The sequence below is a fragment of the Ciconia boyciana genome, chromosome 11 (assembly GCF_034638445.1).
Source record: "Ciconia boyciana chromosome 11, ASM3463844v1, whole genome shotgun sequence".
Classification (NCBI taxonomy): Eukaryota; Metazoa; Chordata; class Aves; order Ciconiiformes; family Ciconiidae; genus Ciconia; species Ciconia boyciana.
In genome coordinates this window covers 19,103,034-19,121,409 of record NC_132944.1, presented here as the reverse complement: position 1 = coordinate 19,121,409, position 18,376 = coordinate 19,103,034, and the positions used below count along the sequence as shown (strand labels likewise).

At 46.2% G+C, this 18,376-nt stretch overlaps 2 protein-coding genes across 4 annotated transcripts in view; one reads left to right on the top strand and one right to left on the bottom strand.

Moving 5' to 3' along the window:
• Window positions 1-2,744, bottom strand: part of ARIH2 (ariadne RBR E3 ubiquitin protein ligase 2) — a 35,473-nt gene extending 32,729 nt beyond the window's left edge. Inside the window, exon 1 of one of the 3 annotated variants that reach the window (XM_072876463.1) lies at window positions 2,567-2,744. The gene's annotated coding sequence lies outside the window, so the exon portion shown is untranslated. Of the gene's footprint in view, window positions 1-2,036; window positions 2,319-2,566 lie in introns of those variants that run through there. The other 2 variants (XM_072876461.1, XM_072876462.1) reach the window with 2 other exon arrangements.
• A 64-nt stretch (window positions 2,745-2,808) lies between these two features.
• On the top strand, window positions 2,809-14,918 carry SLC25A20 (solute carrier family 25 member 20). Its single transcript, XM_072876464.1, has 9 exons — window positions 2,809-3,206; window positions 4,018-4,110; window positions 6,076-6,203; window positions 8,432-8,522; window positions 9,508-9,625; window positions 10,819-10,891; window positions 11,508-11,617; window positions 13,085-13,209; window positions 13,764-14,918. The coding sequence occupies exons 1-9, from the start codon at window positions 3,102-3,104 to the stop codon at window positions 13,824-13,826; spliced, it is 906 nt and encodes a 301-aa protein (XP_072732565.1). The 5' UTR covers window positions 2,809-3,101; the 3' UTR covers window positions 13,827-14,918.
• Window positions 14,919-18,376: the final 3,458 nt, after the last annotated feature.

The following is an 18,376-nucleotide window of genomic DNA, read 5'->3' as shown; positions in this document are numbered from 1 at the left end:
TCCATATTGGGAGGAGACAGATGTGAAATCCAATTTGACAGACACGAGGCAAACCTATATTGTTCCTCCCTCCCTCCCTCTAGGCTACTTAGAGTTAACGATTCAGTTCTGGGCTTAAACTGTATTGACACTGACCTCTTGCATAAAAGTAGTAATGGATCTTTACCTGTTAAACCTTATGTTAAAGGCATAACTTATTTGAGAACCTAAAACCACTGTGAGCATTCCTACAGAGATATCAATAGCCTAGTGTGCAACAGCTTTGTTCAGCCAACCTCAGAGCATCACAAAGCCCGAGCAAGTTTCACCAGTCGGGAAACTTCTCAAACTCACTCAGATCATCCCACACTCTAGAGACAGAAAAAAACCCCCAAACACTGGGTCCATTTGCTATCTCAACACATAGTGAATCCTGTCCAAGCAATGTGATGGTTTTAGATCTCTAAGTAGAATAATGGGCCTACCCGGTACCTCAGTAGTTACATACTAGTCGCTGGGGAGGAGGCTCAGAAGAGCGCGGAGCTGCTTCTCTGTGCCACTAACACACTTATTTGAACAAACAGAAGAACTGTTTGCACGGGCAAATGGGATATATCAAGCAGAAAAGAGTCTGCAGACTGGACGACTTTCGTGACTCCTGTCACAACATTCTCAGAGAGAGCTCACTTCCAGCATAACTGAATGTCAGACGGACATGCGTGAAGAGAGAGGAAGACTAAAGCACAAGCTCTGTGGAAAGAGCAAAGCAGGGTACGAGGAAAACGAGGAACAGAACTCCCCTCACCTAACGCTCAGCCTAACGCCCTCATGACCCGATGACGAGCTACAAACTAAGACAAGACACAGCTAATACTTGCTAATACTAGTTTTTAAGACAATAAAGATGTTAAGCTCGAAAAAAGAGGGTCAAAAAACCAATCAGTATTTAGATTAAATAATTACCATAATCCCAAAAATCAGATTATAAAATTTTAAACCATATTTAGATCACTTTCCTACCCAAGGGAGGATGAGGTCCTTCTTTACCACCTTCATCCAAGATACTCCCTCATCTTCACTAACACTGATACAATTTAATCCCCTCTCTTCCTCCAGCCTCCTTGCAGGAGCTCATAAACATACCCACCCCTATGCCCTGCCACATATTGGCTGCATGTCAGCTCCAACGGAGATGCCCTCTTGCTGACTCCTGCTTTGCAACACAATTCTTCTTAATGAAGTCTTTTGAAACAAAATGCCTTCAAATATGCCACCATCAGTCTCTCTCTGACCTCACTACCATCAGACACAGTAAATTATGTGATCCCACCTCATATCTTGTCCCACTACATCATTCTTTTCTGATTTCTTGCCCTCTGTGTCTACCTCTGTTGGATTTCTCTAATAAGCCTTTTGGAGAACGCTCCTCTTCTTTTTCTGTTGATATTTCACAGCCATTTGAGATGGCTTTTTCTTCTTTCACCTCTTTATTGATAATTCCAAAACACATAAAGTGCAACTCAAGTCTGCCTCCTGAACTACTTATCCATGTAAACTTTAAGTGGGCCAACACTCTCTCTTTTCTCTGCAGTCATCTAGAACCCCAACTCCACGTGGGCTATCAATGCTAATTGCATCTTTGTCTATGTCACTCAAACCTGTAATCCATGGATCATCCTCAGTTGCTTCTTCACACATGTAGCATGCATACCTTGCCGTTTCCTTCTCCGCTGAGTTTTTAGAGAGGATTTTTTATCCCAAGAGTGAGAAATTAGAACAACATCCCCCATCCTTTTCACCACAGATGACTCTGCAGAGACCTCCTTGCAGCCATATCACACATCCCCCGTGAATCTGCATGCTCTCCTCCCACTTCCTAGTCTTTGTTCAGACTATCACGACTACCTTGTCCTTCCCAACTCATCTAATCCACTTCATTTCTGTCCTTTCTAATCTATCACCACTTTTAGCAAGTTATTTTACATATACCTACACAAGCTTGCCTTCCATCGTAACTCTGGGCTTGGGCAAAAAGGTACCCAGATGATTTAAATTACCTCAGGTCCATTTCTTTCGTAACGCGTGCAAGACTAAATCCTGTACTTGTCCCACACAGCCAGAAGACCGCATACTTGTAGGAGGAAAGCCCAGGAAAACCGGGGGAGAGAAGGGAGCTGTGGAGGAAGAGCCCGAACGGCGGCGGGGCGAGGAGGGAGCCCCAGCACAACCCACCCGCAGCCCGCGCCGAGTGCCGGCCTGAGAGCTCAGGGGCCGCGGCTTCTCCCCCGGGCAGCCCGACCCCGGCACCGGCTCCGGGGCGGAGCGCTGCCGGGCGCTGAACTGAGCAGAAGTTACACAGAAGCGGCACCGCGCCCCTCACGCCGGGCTCGCCCCGCCCCGGGCCCTGCCGCGCCGCCCGGGCCCCCACCGCCTCCCGCTGAGGGACACGGGCCCGGCAGGCGGCGGCGGCGCTGACCGGGCGCCCCCGGCTCCTCCACCACCGCGGGACGGCGCGGCACAGGCCGCCCCACTGGGACGCCCCGCCGCCTTCCCCCCGCCGCAGCGTGGCCCAGCCCCCCACACTTACCGGGCGCCGTGGAGCGCGGCCGGGCGACGGGCGGGGGAGGCACGGAGCGGCGCCCCGGGCTCCTCCTGCCGGGCCGCCACTGCCTGCACGCCGGAAGCACCGGCCTCCGCGTGGCGTCACTTCCGCCGGGTGGGGCCGGAGCCGCCGCCGGGCCGGTCCTGACCACTGCGCTAGGCCGGGGGGGGGGGGTGCGGGGGAAAACAATGGAAACACTGATGGGGGGGGTCAGGCCGGCGGCGCTGAGCCCCAAGGTGGCGGCTCAGCACCCTCAGGAGGCGCTGGCGGCCCGGCCTCGGGCGGTGACAGCGCTCGGTGACAGTGCCCGGCACCGCGGCGGGGAAAGGGCCCGCCGCCGCCCCCGCACCGCCGCGGGCAGGGGCCGCCACTATCCCGGCCTGCCCCGCGCTCACCTCCCCCAGTATCCCGGCGTGCCGCGCGGCCCGGCACTGGGGTAAAGGTCGCGGGGCGGAGGGGGCGGCGCTGGCTCGGCGGGGACGCAGCGCCCCGGCCCCGTTCTTCACCCGCCACCGCCGCCATGGCGGAGCAGCCGCAGCCCATCAGCCCCGTGAAGAACTTCTTCGCTGGCGGCTTCGGAGGCGTCTGCCTGGTGTTCGTAGGGCACCCGCTGGACACCATCAAGGTGAGGCGGCGGCGGGGATGGGGAGGCGGCCGAGGCCCGGCGCCGTGCGGTCCGGGGCAGTCGGGGGAGGGACTACGCTTCCCGGCGGGCACTGCGCGGGGAACAGCAAGGCTTCTCGGCGGAGAGGCGGGCTGTGAGGGGGGACTACACGTCCCGGCGGGCACCGCGGGGGAGCCGGGGGAAGACAACACTTCCCGGCGTGCACCGCGGGGGGAGGTGGGGCTTAACGTCCCGGCGTGCCTCGCGGCAGGCCGTCCGTGCGGCGGGGCGCCCCCTGCCGGCGTGGCGGCCGCCGGGTCCCGTCAGCGGCCGCCGGGTCCCGTCAGCGGCCGGTTTATAGTAAAAATAGGAAAAAGAGTGTCGATGTTCCTGGCGCTGGAAGGAGTTGAGAGCCTGAGCTACTCCGCCGAGCCCCGTGCTGCGGCGGGGACCCCCAGCGCCCCTGGGCCAGGGCGAGGCCGGGAGTGAGCCGGGGTGGGCGGGAACGAGTCAGGGTCCAGAAGGAGAGTACAGCCGCACACTAAGTGTGTGAGGAAGCTGAGCAGTGACTCGGCATGAGCTCTCAAGTGTTGAGGTGGGGTTATTGTCCCAGTGTCATCCCAGCAATTAATTAAATACGTTAACTATTAAATACATTAAAATTCAATCTCTCCTTTTCTGCAAAGGGCCAAAATGATGTTAATCTCTCTAGCAATATCCTAAAGTCCAGTCACAACACTTACTCCATAATAGTCTTATAGAGGTGTTCTCTGAATCAAAGTTTAGATAGTAATATTTAATAAAACAATGTTTTCCTATCCCGTCTTACTAGGTCAGACTGCAAACCCAGCCTAAGCCGCAGCCTGGTCAGCCTCCGCTCTATTCTGGGACCTTTGACTGCTTCAGAAAAACTCTTGTTGGAGAGGTACTGTGTTAGCATGTCATCTGTGATGCCTGCCAAAAATATCAGTTGTTCCTGTACGTCGCAGGAATGGAATCGTGTGAGAATGTTGCCCCCCAGAGACTATACAATTCTTGGGTTATCAGTTGAATTGCTTCTGATTAAAATTTTTAAGCAGATTACAAAACTTGGGGAATACTCAGCATCCATGTGCTCCAGGTGCATGTCTCTGTTTTGTTAAGAAATGCTTCTGGTTCAAAATAGCATGATATTAATATCTGAAGTTATAGACTGGAGTGAATGTTGGCAGTTGTTTGCTGGCTTTGTTGTTGTAGTCGGTGGAATCTTGCTGTCTTTGGTATTTGGAGTTGTCTCTGGAAATCCTAAAATAGGCAATGACTTTTGTTGATACAAGCAGTACTTTTACTTTCTTCTATAATGTGTTATGCCATCTGTGAGAAGACAGAGGAGCATTAATGAATAAATTTTTTTCTTTTTTCTTGAGAACAGAGCATCAATTACAGTAGTTTTGTTCAATCTTCTTCAGAAGGTAGACAGTGGTTTTCACTCCTGAATCAGCCATATCATGTGATTGAACTATATCTATTTTGTTTTTAGAAAGGCACACAGCCTTGGTTTAAAGACTTTAAGTGACATAGAATCCAGTTTTCTGCTTCATAAGTTTTCCCAAGCAGCTATTTACCATTTGGAAACAATGGCTATAAAGCCGAACTGTTTGTTTACTAGTCTGAAGTCTAATCCTAACCACTGGATCTTGTTAGGTAACTCTCTGTTAAATGAAAGATCTGCCTCATATCTGAAATCTACTTTCTTTATGGTATTAACAGGTTGTTACATAACCAAAGTAAATCTTACTTCCCTAGTCTCTCCCACAAAGCGCTGAAATGCTTTTCTAGCCCTGAATCCCTCGCGGTTTTTAACACCCCTGCTGAAGCACGGACGTCAGAGCTGAACCATAATAATAGTCTTGTGATGTGAAGTTCAAAAGTAATGCTGCCTCTCTACTCCTACTCAATACTCATCAGTTTCTATAAGGAAAACTATTGAACCTCTCTGCCAAGGCCTTTTGTTTCCCACTGCTCAGGGGAAGATTGAGCAGGAGCGTCTGATCTTTGTCAGCCAGATACAATTTCATTAGAGTCAGTTGTGCCTGTAAGCGTACAGACGCATACTGGGATACGCTGATTTATTTGGGGGGGAAAGGAAGGGACAGATGGACCAGCAAATATTTAATTTGTGCATCTAGCCTTTATCTAGAAAGATAACTGTCCTTTTTATTAGAAAAATTTCAGTTCAAAGGCAAGATAAATTAAATAAATGCTACTGCTGGGGTCTGCATTAGGATTTTTCCATATGTGTAGTCTGATGAAGGGAAACATCAGGAACGTAAAGTTGAATGGTGAAAAAGTTTTGACTTAGGGAAGGAAAGAAAAAATAATTTGCTCTTGAACTCGTTCCAAATTGAGTTCGTGTGGGGAGTGAAATAGCTCAGGTTAGTCTCCCCGGCTCTTCTGTTATCTAAAGAGTGAATTCCATTCAGTGTTCCCAGGCTCAGTGTCAGGATTTTACACTACTGCATTTGATGACTTATTAAAAAAGCACATGTGTGTTTTTGTATGTGTCTGAGAGAGAAGATTTTTGACATAATCTATTAGGACTATTATTCAGGTAGCTCTTAACTTAACTTCCTCATACTTGAGGTATACGTACAGGATGAACAGTATTGGAACAGAAGGCTATAAGTGGTGCCAGTGTTTTCCAGGAAGAATAGCTTTTCTCTGCAACAGGCCCTGAGCCTCAGCTAAACATGTATAATTGCAAATGAACAATAGACCCCATTATTTCTCTGATTAATTTGACTGGCTGACTGATACTATCCTGTATTGTAGCCCTTTGCTTCTCAATAAGTTGAAACGTGTGCAAAGTCTGCGCAAAACCAAGTAATTCTTGTGATAACGTGTCTTGCAGGGAGTCCGAGGCTTATACAGAGGAATGGCAGCTCCCATCGTCGGAGTGACACCCATGTTTGCTGTGTGCTTCTTTGGATTTGGCTTGGGAAAAAGACTCCAACAGAGAAAACCTGATGACGTTTTGACGTGAGTTTCTGAGTTAATCACACAGTTGGGAAAGGCACCCTAAGGCTCTTGCAGCCTGCTGTATTGTCGCACGTTGAGTTGTGGTGTAAATTTGTCTCTTCTCCTAGGTTATAAATATAGTTCTAAAAAATAACACACTCGTGTGTTTTAATGCTTCTGGAAGCGTGGGACTGATAGCACAGGCTAAAAACAGACAGCATGTGGGCAGGTGCTATGCAATTCCCTTTCTACGCAAGAAAGAGCCATTAAGGAACAATTCCGTTTTAGATGAGTACAGTGCGAGTTATATAATGATTGCCTGTCAACAGTCTCGCTATTAACAGAAACTATGGGGGAAAGAAATTCATGGTCAAGCAGTCTTGACAACACTCACGGTCCTGATTGTCTTTTCCCTGTTAGTTGTGACTCTTGCTGTGTCCTTACGTTAGGATATAATAATAGCCATAGAAACGTTTTATTATTAATTTCCGAAAAGTGGTGTTTATGAGCAGCCCTCCTCTCAGGTGTGTCTAACCTTCTGGAAAAGAGATGGAAAGCTAAGAAAACTTTGTGTGGCTTTCTACAGGTTGAGTTACTCATGAAGAAAGCCCCCCCACCCATAAAGTACTCCCTTAACTTCTTTGCTGAGTTGTGATTTATAGCTCTACACAAACAGAACCGTAGCTTAGCAACATTTTATTCTATTATTCATGCAATACGTAGGAGCCCTGTCAGAAAGCAGGAGTCCATTGTGTTGAGCCGAGCGTGGTGGGGTGGGGAGGTGCGGTTTCTGTTGGAGCCGTGCCCGCACAGGGGCCTCCCGGGTGGTGTGAGTGCACCTGGCTCTACAGCACTAGCCACTGCCGTGACACGGAGCGAGCTCCCTCTGCTCTGGTTGCTCAGAGGGAGGCAGTGCCGAGATGCTGGGGCACTAGCTTACCTTCTGGTTTACCACAGTAGTGTCCTCGTGCAGGCAAGGCTGAAGGGTAAGACCAGTAAGGCGTGGACAATACAAGGAAACAAATGGGCTGCAGGCTTATTTCCAGCAGCCTAATCACCTCAGTGCCTTGTGTTTTATACATGTCATACCAAAGGGAATTTTTAAGGAGCAAGCTGGAGAAGGGTAGTGTAGTTTTTTTGAGTCCTTATGTAGAACTCCTCTCGAGCAGAGCAGTGGGAGAGAAAGAACAAATAGATGGTGGAACTGTCACTGTGCCCAGCTGTGCTGTACTATGGGTGCAGGCTTGACACAGTAAGATACAGTGTGCTTGGGACGTGAGGCCCAAAAATAGAGGTCAGGCTCTTAGCACCATGGTTATGCATCTAGAGGCAGGCAGGATGGCAGTAGTTCCCCATACTGATTTTGAAGGGAGGTTTTGGAAGGAAGGAGATGGAGAGAAACCTGAGGAGCCTGTTCTGTCTTTTCTGGGGCTGAATAATCCCAAGGTGACCTAGAAAACTCAAAGCTTAGTTTGAGCAGGAGGTGCATGTGGAGTGGTGAGGGAGGTCTGAATGGTCTGGAAGATTTAATGGCAATTTCAGAGTAAAGAAAGGTGTAAGAATTGGAAAGCCTGAATAGAATGCCATCTCTTGGACAAGTGGAGAGAAGCGGGAGGTGTGGAATTTAATTAAATTGAGATGTTAGGTCATCTTACTAGGGAAAGTAGCAGGAGGTTGGACGTAAAGATAAGTTTGTGATGGAGAAGCTCAGCCTGTTTAAAGGATTTCTGTCATGTAGACTTTGCCACGTGACAGCAGATGCAGAATGTGTGGGATGATGGCAGGTTGGTAGGACAGACTCAACGATGGCAGAGGCTGAAGGAGTGAGGGACTGAGAGGTTACAGAAAGGAGGCTCCTGGCTGCACAAGCAGGGATACGTGTGGAAACTGGGGTCACTGAGGAGAGTGTGGGAGACTGGAGAAGGAAGAGACTGTTGGGAATAAAAATGAATGGGGAATGCTGTAGCAAAAAATGCAAGTACAAGGAATATTAGCAAATACAGTGGATGTGAAGAGCTGAGTTATGGTTGCTGTGGGAACCAGCGCTTTGAATCCTAGAGATCTTAAATGTTTAGCTCTAATTATGCATTGATGAGGCACTTCTGCACTGATCAAAAGCAGCGGATGCACTTCCAGTTCCACTGCCAGCCTTGTGTGGAACAGCATAATCTGGTGATACAGGGGTCTTTCTGCCCTTCGTTTCCTATGTACAGTGTTGTGTTAGGGTCTCTTCTGTTTCCTCGGGGCAGATATCCTCAGCTGTTTGCTGCTGGCATGTTGTCGGGAGTGTTCACCACAGTAATCATGGCTCCGGGAGAGAGAATCAAGTGCCTTTTACAGGTAAGGCATTGGGTGGTCATGGTGGGAATTTAATTTTAGGGGATCTTGTCTTTCCATACCAGGAACTTCTTTGGTTAGTGTATTTACTCTGTTCTGTTTTTTGACAGGACTGAGACAACTGTCATTTAATGCAACTGTGTCACGAAGAAGCATTATACAAACTCACCATGACAGTATAGGTACATACAGCATTCATTGCTCTATTCATTTTACAGAGCAGAAGCCTTATACCACGTGGCATTATATGAGGCATCAATGGATGCCTCAGTCCACTTCAAAGTATGGAAAAGTCCAGTTTTTCAGAATGAAACTTTTTCTAAAAAAATGCAAAACTACTAAATCATAAGGCTCTTTCTAGTGTAAAGATTTTCTGTTACATTGACAGGTTCCCAAAACATAATTGAGGAATGCATTTCAAAATACATGAAATAGTTTTCTCATGTTTGGGGGACTGTTAGCTCTACACCTCCTCCAGGGTTTTTAAATTATTGTTGGAAAATGTAAACCTGAACAAATGAAAATACCATCTTTAGCAGAGATGGGAAGGTTTGCTTACTTCAGACTATGTTGAACTCGGTTAGTATGGTGATGGGTGGTCACATGTTAGTTCTGACAGACATGATATTGCCATGGAAGCTTTTATACACATACAAATTGTTTGAATTTTGCTGAACTGTTTGAGGGCTACTTTTTGTCAGTGCACGTGTAGAATTACCTAACTGACTTCAGTTGTTTCAAACTTACACTGGGGAAAAATAAGGGAGAATCTAGCCTCTGCGTGGAACAGTGAACATATCCTCAGCTTGAACGCGAGAGAGCTGTTTGAGGAAGTGATGCAGAGGTTTCGTATGCAGGAGCGCCTGTGGAACGATCATGTGCTCCTTCCTCTCTGGAAACATGCACATGGCTTTCTAATTATTAGCTGAATTATTGTTCACCAGCCAGAAACCTTCACTGGTCAGAAACTATCGCTTTAATCCTTCAGATCCAGGCAGCTACAGGTGAAACTAAATACAGTGGCCCCTTGGACTGTGCAAAACAGCTGTACCGTGAGGCTGGGATTCGTGGCGTGTACAAGGGGACAGTGCTCACCCTCATGAGAGGTAACTGATGGAGACCTTCTGATGCGTCTTCTTCATGGGGTACTTTAAGATAAGAAGCCTGACATAGTATCATAGATCTCACTGTCCCTTTAGCCATTTGGAGATTGTGTCACCCTTTTTTCTTTTTTTTTCAGTCTGCAGAGCTACTCCAATGCTTCAAAGGGACTGAGAAATAAACATGAGATTCTCAGTGAGTGAGGAAGAGATTAGATGACAAGGATCAGAGGGATATAGGAAGTAATTAAGATCTGAGAAGCCAAGAGGAATGAGATACTTCAGGAGAGGAGCAGAGAGAACAAAGAGAAAAAAAATACAGAAGTGGGCTTTTTTTTCTTTTCTTTTTTTTTTTTTTTCTTTCTTGGGAAAAGGATTGTGACTGTCTGTGACTGTTGCTGCATAATGCTGACTGCTTTAAAAGATGTGATTGCAGCAGTTATGCTTTCTACCCGCTTGAGTGTGGGTTATTTTGGACTGGGATGTCATGACCCCTCTCACAACAACAATAACAACAAAGTGATTGTGCCAGACACTGAATCCTTTACATGTTTCAAAACCGTTAGATTGTTCCCTGTACTGGGGCAATATTTTCCAAGGATAAGCTGAAATTTCTGTATTTTGATATCTCAGTTTAGGAATTTGTTCTACCCTCTGCTTCTCATAGTAGTGTAAAAGCTAGCAGTGTAACTCTGGCAGTGTCCCTAGCCAGAGGCTGGTTCTGCAGTTCAGGCATGAGCTAAGAATGGGCTGCGGGAGTACCTTAAAAAAACCCAAACCAAAACCCATCAACTAAAAAAAAAAAAATCCCAAAATAGAATCATTAGAACAAACAGTGTGCAAAACACTTGAAGTTCCTGAATGGCTCTGATCTGCTTTGCAGCAATTAAGAAAGCTTAGAGCTGTCTCATCATTAGCTTAATGGCCAGCAGGGAGGTTACAGTCTGATTTGAAAGGCTGCTGACAGAAGCGCTCGAGAACAGATATTTTCCCAGTTCTTGCCTTTAGCACCTGCTGTCCCTGGGAAAGTTCAGGCTCCTCTGTCTAGAGCAACAGAAGATTTTATTTTGTTTGTAGAGGAGGTTCAGAAAGGGAATCTGGATGTACTTAGTGGTGTTGCTGAGCTGGCATGGGGCTGCTGTGCCTCCAGGCTTCATTTTGTTTCCCACTACTCACAGTCTTTGTTGTTTACCCACTAGACGTCCCAGCCAGCGGAATGTACTTCATGACGTATGAATGGCTGAAGAACATTCTGACCCCTGAGGGAAGGAGGTTAGTGAAATCTCACAGTCGTCATTTTTCTGGACTTCCCAGACACTGCTGATTAATCTCCCCAGTTACGAAGAGATTTAGAGCACTATCATCAAAACAGATTTAAAAAAAAAAAGGTCGCTTGTCTTGTGAGTTGAGCTGTTTTGGTCTAGGGTTAACTGACAAAATAGTATTCTGAGTTTCTCTTAGATTCTAGCTTTGGATCTTATTAGCCAAGAAAGGAATATTTAAAGTAGGTCTCTCCACTTTCACCCTGGTGTGTGCACAAAGAGGTGGGGGTTTTTGTTGTTGGGTTTTTTGGGTTGTGTGGGGTTTTTTGGTTGTGTCCCATTCCTGCCCCCCCCCCCCCCGAGCATTTGTGTGCGTGCTGCTGAATGAAAAGATTTGAACCTTTAGTGTGGAGTTAGAACATTTTACCCACAGGGCTCTGATTCTTGGAAATCCTGCTCAGATACTGTACTTTGTCTGTGTCTGCAGCACGTGCCGCCTTCTGGCTGTCAGCCGGGCTGCCTCTTTGGTTGTCACCTTAATCAAAACAGATGAGTTTTTACTTTTTTCTTTCTTTCTTTCTTTTTTTTTTTTCTTTCCATCCCACCCCACCCCAATCCTGCCACAGTGTTAGTGACCTCAGTGTGCCTAGGATCCTCTTTGCTGGGGGCCTGGCTGGGATCTTCAACTGGGCAGTTGCTATTCCACCAGACGTGCTGAAATCCCGTTTCCAGACTGGTGAGTTGCATGCCAGCTTGTCACAGCGGCGCTCAGTGCGGTGTTCCTGGGAATGGGCTGGGCAGCAATGGAAGATGCCATCTGAGCATGGCATCTGGGAGGTAGCATGTCTTGAGCACTGCTTGAGACAAGTACATGAAAAACCCAAGTGTGTTCCTAGCTTTTTAGTTGGTTTCCTTGCAAATTTTTGGCAAATCAGGCTGCACTTCTTTGTTTCTGCCTCCCTGCTAATATAATGATCCAGATTTGAGATAACTGTTTTGAAACCTAAGCATAGAAGTCATAATAATAGAACAGCATGTCATGGCTGTTTTATTACAAATGTAATTCTGTGAGAGGTTTTGTTATTTCACTTCAGACATAGTTGTGTAAATTGTGGCCTGTGCTATCTGAAATTTATGGTAACTGGGCGTGCCTTGCCGAGAGCATTGCTTTTAGACTAACAGATCTGCTCTTAAGTATCTGTGGCCTAGTTCTAGTGAGAATGGCCCCAGGCCTTGGGCTTCATTGAAGTTTGGCAGGTTTTTCATTGGTTTGTCTAGGAGTCCTAGTCAATGAATATTTTTGTTAAGGGTCCTTGTATTCTCTGTCTGTGGACTCAGCTCTCCACTGGACAGTAACCATTTTTCTTGAGTCACAGATCATGATAATCTAGTGCAGAAAACTTCTTTTCTTTTCCTCTGAATAATGGCTGCTGTGGTCGTTTGACATCATACCAAGGGCTGAGTGTGAAATACATTACAGCTTTGCATCCTTATTCCACTGAGCCAATCCCCAGTGCTGCTGTATAGATGATGTGCTTTAATGGTGGTTCTCTTTAACTGGGTTGGTTTGTGGAGTACTTGTTCAGAGGGCTGGCAGAGGCAGTGCTTTCCAGAGTAGTGTCAGGAGACGGAAGAACTTGTTCTTTGAATAAAATAACTTTTTGAAAACACCTCAGCAAATCTGTGTAACATCAGCATTAAAACAGCCTGTGCTTTTCACTTGAAGTTTGTTGCTGTTCTTGGCTGGGGCATGTGATAGGATCATCTTCCGTTTCTTATAAACAAACTTCATCAGTTTTTGTACCTGACCTTCCTATTTCCTAACTGCAGCTCTTGGGAGAGCTGTGATCAGCAGTGCAAGTAACAGCTCAGACATCCAACCCTGACAAAAGTTATTCTTCTTTCTTCCCTGTCCCCAAATGACTTGATTAGGTAATTCTTTGTGGTGATGGTGAGCACTTACCTTCTCTTTAATGAGTCTTTAGTAAGGTGTCTTTTTTGTTTGCTTGCTTTTGACTGAAATAGATAATTTTCCCAAGCAGATGTTTTCACAATGTAGCTTCAGCAATGCTTGGATTCTGGTGTCACCTAGATGGTATAGCAATATGAACCTGTTGAAAATCCTGGGCTGTTACGTACGCCGCATTCTTCAGCATTTGTGACTGCCACATATCTTAGCTAATGTGTTTTGTATCTCTTTCAGCTCCTCCAGGAAAATACCCAAATGGCTTTAGAGACGTGCTGAGAGAACTTATCAGAGAGGAAGGAGTTGCATCTCTGTATAAGGGCTTCACGGCTGTAATGATCAGGGCATTTCCCGCTAATGCGGTAAGTAAATTGCGATTCCAGATGGGTTTTGGGGACCTGGCCGCTCACAGTGAATATTTGCAGCCTGTAGAGATGACTGGCTGCTTACCATTGTACCATTTCAGTGAGATTCTTGTCACTGCAGGTACTTTTGGCTGTTGGTGTCCAGGTTCTAAAAATGTACCTTAATCTAGGGGGAACACCAAGTAAACCTTCCCTTGAAGCTTTGCCTGAAAGCCCTTTGTTGACTCATTCTGATAGTATTTCTTGTCTGATTGTACAGCCACCAGACAAGTAGCAGACAGAAATATGTGGATAAGTTTGGACTGGCTTCCCCTTCAATAAATAATGAGCCTAACGAAGTAGAAGTTCTGCCTTTGTGTGGAGGGATATAGTAGAATTCTTGCCTCTGGTATCACCCATTGATACTGGCATATCAGGTCCAAGACCTTTTTTTGTTCTCTTCCTCCTTCCACATCAGCCACGTCAGGTGTTTATAGTGCTGCATTTCAAAAGCCTTGCTTGGAATAGGTTTTTAGAATCCTTATTTGTTCTGTATGTTGTCTCTTTTCCAGGCATGTTTTCTTGGTTTTGAAGTTGCTATGAAGTTTCTTAACTGGATTGCACCAGGTCTATGAAGACTAGGAAGTCTTTGGAAATTAGAGAGGAGAAGGAAGAGAGTGCAAGTCTGCCTCAAAGGAATAAATGAATGATCACTTGAAGTTTCAGGAATGATTGCTTGCCTAATACCTTTTTGCCTTCCTCACATTCTTTAGGTGGTGCTATGTGCCGTTCAGAAATGTAAGCTGTAGCTCTGAAACAGAGTTGATGAGGAGTTAGAGGTGATACACCTGTCTTCTGAGCCAATGTACCACAGCAGTAATGCTGCTAACAGACAGCTGTCACTGTAACACACACTACCTTAAGTACTTCCTCATGGAAGAAGGGGACACTTCTTAAAACGTAATTCTTTATTTACTGAAGAAACATGTAGCTATTAATGTTGAAAAACTTCCTTAAAATAATTGTTTGGCAGTGTGCACTTAACTCTCAGGGCGTGAGTTAGCAGCTGCGCATACTAGTATCTACAAGCAATGCCAGCATTCTCATCTCTTGTAGTTTTTTAGTTGTGGCTATTTCTATGTTGACAGTGCATTTAATCTTACACGCATGTAATGCAGCAAACACAGAACTAAGCAGGGGAGGCCAGAGCTACGCTTCAGTGGGTTGAGGGGTATTACGGATACCGTATCGCATCTTGCACACTGATCTTTTCTGTGGAACTAGGAGGAAAAATGAACTACGCTTAACATTTGTACTAAGCTTTACTGAGGCAGCCAGTGGGGAAATGTGTTTGATTTTGAACTTTTCTCTGAAATCCCTTTCTGTCCCACTGAAGATAATCCCAAATGCGATTTCAGAAGTACAGCATGGTTCACAGCAACCCACGATATATTGGATTCATCAAATGCTCTGTCCTGGGATTCCATTTAACGGCACTTCCAAGAACTCAGTTTCTCTGACATGAGGGGGATACATGGAGGGGACACTGGCTCTGCAGTCTTGTCTAACTTTATTCTTGCTCCTGTTCCTTGGTTTTCTCTTAATATCATTAAACATAATCATATTTTCATTTGAGAAATGACTAATGCTAAGAAGCAAAAAGCAACTTTAATTTCTTTTGGTTTTGATGCAGTGTTATTGGAACTCAATAAAGCTAGCTGCTGCTTGGCTAGAACGTGTGCTTCGGTTCATTTACTTTTTGCATGGTCATGCATGGTTAGATCTGCAAACGTTTTCCAACTCTTAATTCTGAGATGTGATTGGGAAATAAGTTGTGCCGTGCTGTCTTTCATCGTTAACCCCTTGCCTTTTAGCTTTTGGATTTCTGACATGAGCCGTGGAAATGAAAGTTCTGCACTTCACATGTTTGTCATGTAGGTCTTGTCAGGCGCTGTGTTGCGGTTGCAGCTTTTTAAGTATAAAGCCAGACACTAAATAACGCATCTTGCTTGTGGAAAGTATTTTATGTGTCCCAGGGAGAGGCCTGCACACAGATAGAGGGGAGCTTAGGGAAAGCATCTGTCCTGACGCCCCACAGGAAAGGAGGCCGAGAGTTTGTCCGTGCTCTGGCATGGTCTGTTGGCCTCTACCATAAGGACACAGCCTTCACCTTGGCTTTCCACAGGCAGGGTCAGCCCTGAAAACCTTCCACCCAAAAGTGCTGCAGAAGCCTTGAATCCCACTTTCCTTCCCAATTCTTTGGAAGGACCAGAAAGGAACCTGCCTTCCCCAGTGTCCACCTCTTGTGTTTTACAGGGTGGGGCTGTGAAACCAATGAGGTAGCCCCTGGTGTGGGAAAATCCCAGTCGCTTGGAGCTGCCTCCAGGTTCTCGCTGCTGCCTTACCCGCTGCGGACCTTCCCCGCTCCTCGCTGCTTGGTAACCTGCTGCTGCTCCTGCTTCTCAAAGTCACTGCAGCTATGGATGAATGAAATATTTAAAGCATGAACACTGAGTTAACACTGGTTTAGAGAAGTGGTGATTAAAGGATGTTAACCTCTCAAATAGTTTTAAACACAACTCCAGGTTTACTGAGGCTAAATCCAACCTAGTTTCAAGAGGACCAGGTCTGCTTTTATGGCTCTGTGCTTCCTGACCACCAAATGCTATCCTGTGCTGCTTTGGCTCCCTAGCTGCTCTGGCCACCTTTCTGACTTCTGCGCTTGGGCTGTGATGCTTAGAAGCAACTTTCAGGTTTAAGAAGTGTTATAAAGCTGCATTTTTTCCTTCCCTTTTACTTCTGTGTTCCAGAAATATGACACTTCTTGGGAGCGACAGACGTGCATCTTTTTTTCTTAAAATTCCAGACACTGATGCTTAAGTCTGCCTATTCCAGCTGCTCTGTCAAATAATGCATCCTGTTGAGCTCCTAATCTCAGAGGAAGCTAGGAAGAACTGAAGCCATAATCACCCCGGTTGTAAATGCTGTTCTAGGTTGGTTTATGGTGCAGTTGCCCAGCAGATGGCTGTCTGGGGCTGTCAGCAAGATGGACAAACCTGCAGCTCCAAAGGCAAGGTCAGAGGCAAGGAAGGCAGCGCAGCAGCTGCTGCTGGCAGGCCACTGTGGCCGCTTGTGGCAGCTGCAGCTTTCCCAGTCGGGCTGCAAAAGTGTCACGGCTCTGTCGGGACAGACAGGCAGCTGGAAGGCCCGAGCCTCTCCTCCACATCTGTCCTGCTGAGGAAGACCGTGATCCTCCAGGCTTGGTGATGAGCTGCGCGTCGGAGTTAGTGCTCCCTCCCATCCCAATCCTATTAGTCTGGTGTGCTGCGGTCTGCAGAAAACATTTAATTCTTGCAAACCCAGTCAGGGACTAGTAATGCCCTGGGTTCAGCTGCTGGGGTTAAGAGCCCGGCTCCTCCATTAGGGCACCGAGGAGCCTTCGCTTGGTCTGCGTGCTGGCCTCTTGCTCGGTGCTCCAGCCCTTAGCTCAGCTGTGCTGTCGCCAGCTCAGGCTCGGCTGTCTGCAGCCTTAAGCAGTATCTGCTCTGAAAGACTGAGAAATCCCCTATGCTTTCTAATACTTCAGTTGTTCCTAGTAACTGTAAACTATCTCCCGCCAAACTATCCTTTGTAATTTTTTTTTTTAAAGCATTTCAGATCCTTTTTCCGATTTCAATTATCCTAACTATATTCTCCCTAATCTGAAGTTTTTGCAGAGCTTTGTATTTTGCATGATAAAATTCTGTCTGTTTAACATGCTTGATTTCATTTGGTGCTTTTAGATAAGTAAAATATGGAAGAAGGAAATCAGGAATGAGGGGCTGCTTTCCAAAAACAGTGGTGGGAGGAGAGGAGCTTTGGGAGGGCCGATCAGGCACATCTGCTTGCTTGTTCAAAAACTGAAACCCAGACACCCTGGACGTGTTTAAAAAGCTGCTCATGTCTCTCAAGATTCTGCCATACAAAATTTGCCAAATTCTTGCCCCCTGGCGTGTGCAGCCTCAGAATGAGAGAGGGATTTTAACACAGGTAGTTTCCTGCACACTGAGGGCTCTCTTGCTTTCAGAAGCTCAGATTTGCATTCAAACATTATTTTCTAATTGCCCAGCTTCTTGTGGGAATCAAGGTAGCATATATACAGGTTAATGGTACACAGCAGCAGCAGGTAAGCTGGGTCTCCGTACCAGCAAAGGATACCAATGACATTTGTCTTTACGCTCACTTTACTTGCTGATAGTATATGTTTTTGCTATACCAAAATCAGCATAGACTTCCACAAAATGCTTATACTGTACATCTGCCTGGCCCATCCTGCTTTGATGCAAGTGATTTTTCCAGTGGTGATTCAAGGTGCCTGGAAGTATTCCAGAAGTAATCCATGATACATAAATCTTCCATGCTTGCATTTCAAATCTTCCATGCTTGCATTTCTCTGCCCATTGTGCGCAAGTGGCTTTTGTGTACACTCAGTGTTGCTATATTGACAGAAAGGTCCTTGGAATACCCCGGACAAGTCAGTCTTGATCAAATTTGACTAATTAAAGGAAGTTGCCTGTGGGAGGATTACCAAAGACTCTCCAGTTTGGAAAGGACGTCACACGGTAGATCTTACAAATGGTGAGTAATGTGAAGAGGGTGCATTTACCCATATTTCTCACAGTACGAGATATACAGTGTGTCCAGTGAGGTTATCAAGCAATATTCAGAATAAAAATACTTTTTATGTATCGTGTATAATTAAGCTATATAGGTCATTGCCACAGAATGCAAAGTGCTTTAAAAAAAATCATGGACGAACAGTTCATCAAGAACTACTGAAAGCTGATACAGCTACAGAGTCTTGCACAAGAAGTTCCTGAATTGCAGGTTGATATGGGAGAGTGTGCCAGGGAAGTCACACCGCGTGCTTTATTTCTTGTGTTCTTTCCCTAAACATCTGCTGCTGGCCACTGTCAGGCAGAAGGAAAGACAGACCTCTGATGTGATCTTTGATAGTCTGGCTGGCGTTCTTCTTACGTTATGATGGGCAAAATCCTGACTAGTCCTGTGGGGTCTGCACACAGGAGGATAGGCTGGCCATGTGTCTTCTCAATAACAACGTACACTAGGACACAGCACCAGTTACGGCTTTGCACATCCCAATTGGCCTCTAACAGTTCAGTTTCCCATTTTTACATTGTTCTTA

Bases quoted from the DNA above. Each gene is read 5' to 3' on its own strand.
- SLC25A20 (XM_072876464.1), top strand. From the start codon at position 3,102: ATGGCGGAGCAGCCGCAGCCCATCAGCCCCGTGAAGAACTTCTTCGCT. The intron at 3,207-4,017 runs GTGAGGCGGCGG...CCGTCTTACTAG, and splicing joins ACCCGCTGGACACCATCAAG to GTCAGACTGCAAACCCAGCC. The intron at 6,204-8,431 runs GTGAGTTTCTGA...TCCTCGGGGCAG, and splicing joins AAACCTGATGACGTTTTGAC to ATATCCTCAGCTGTTTGCTG.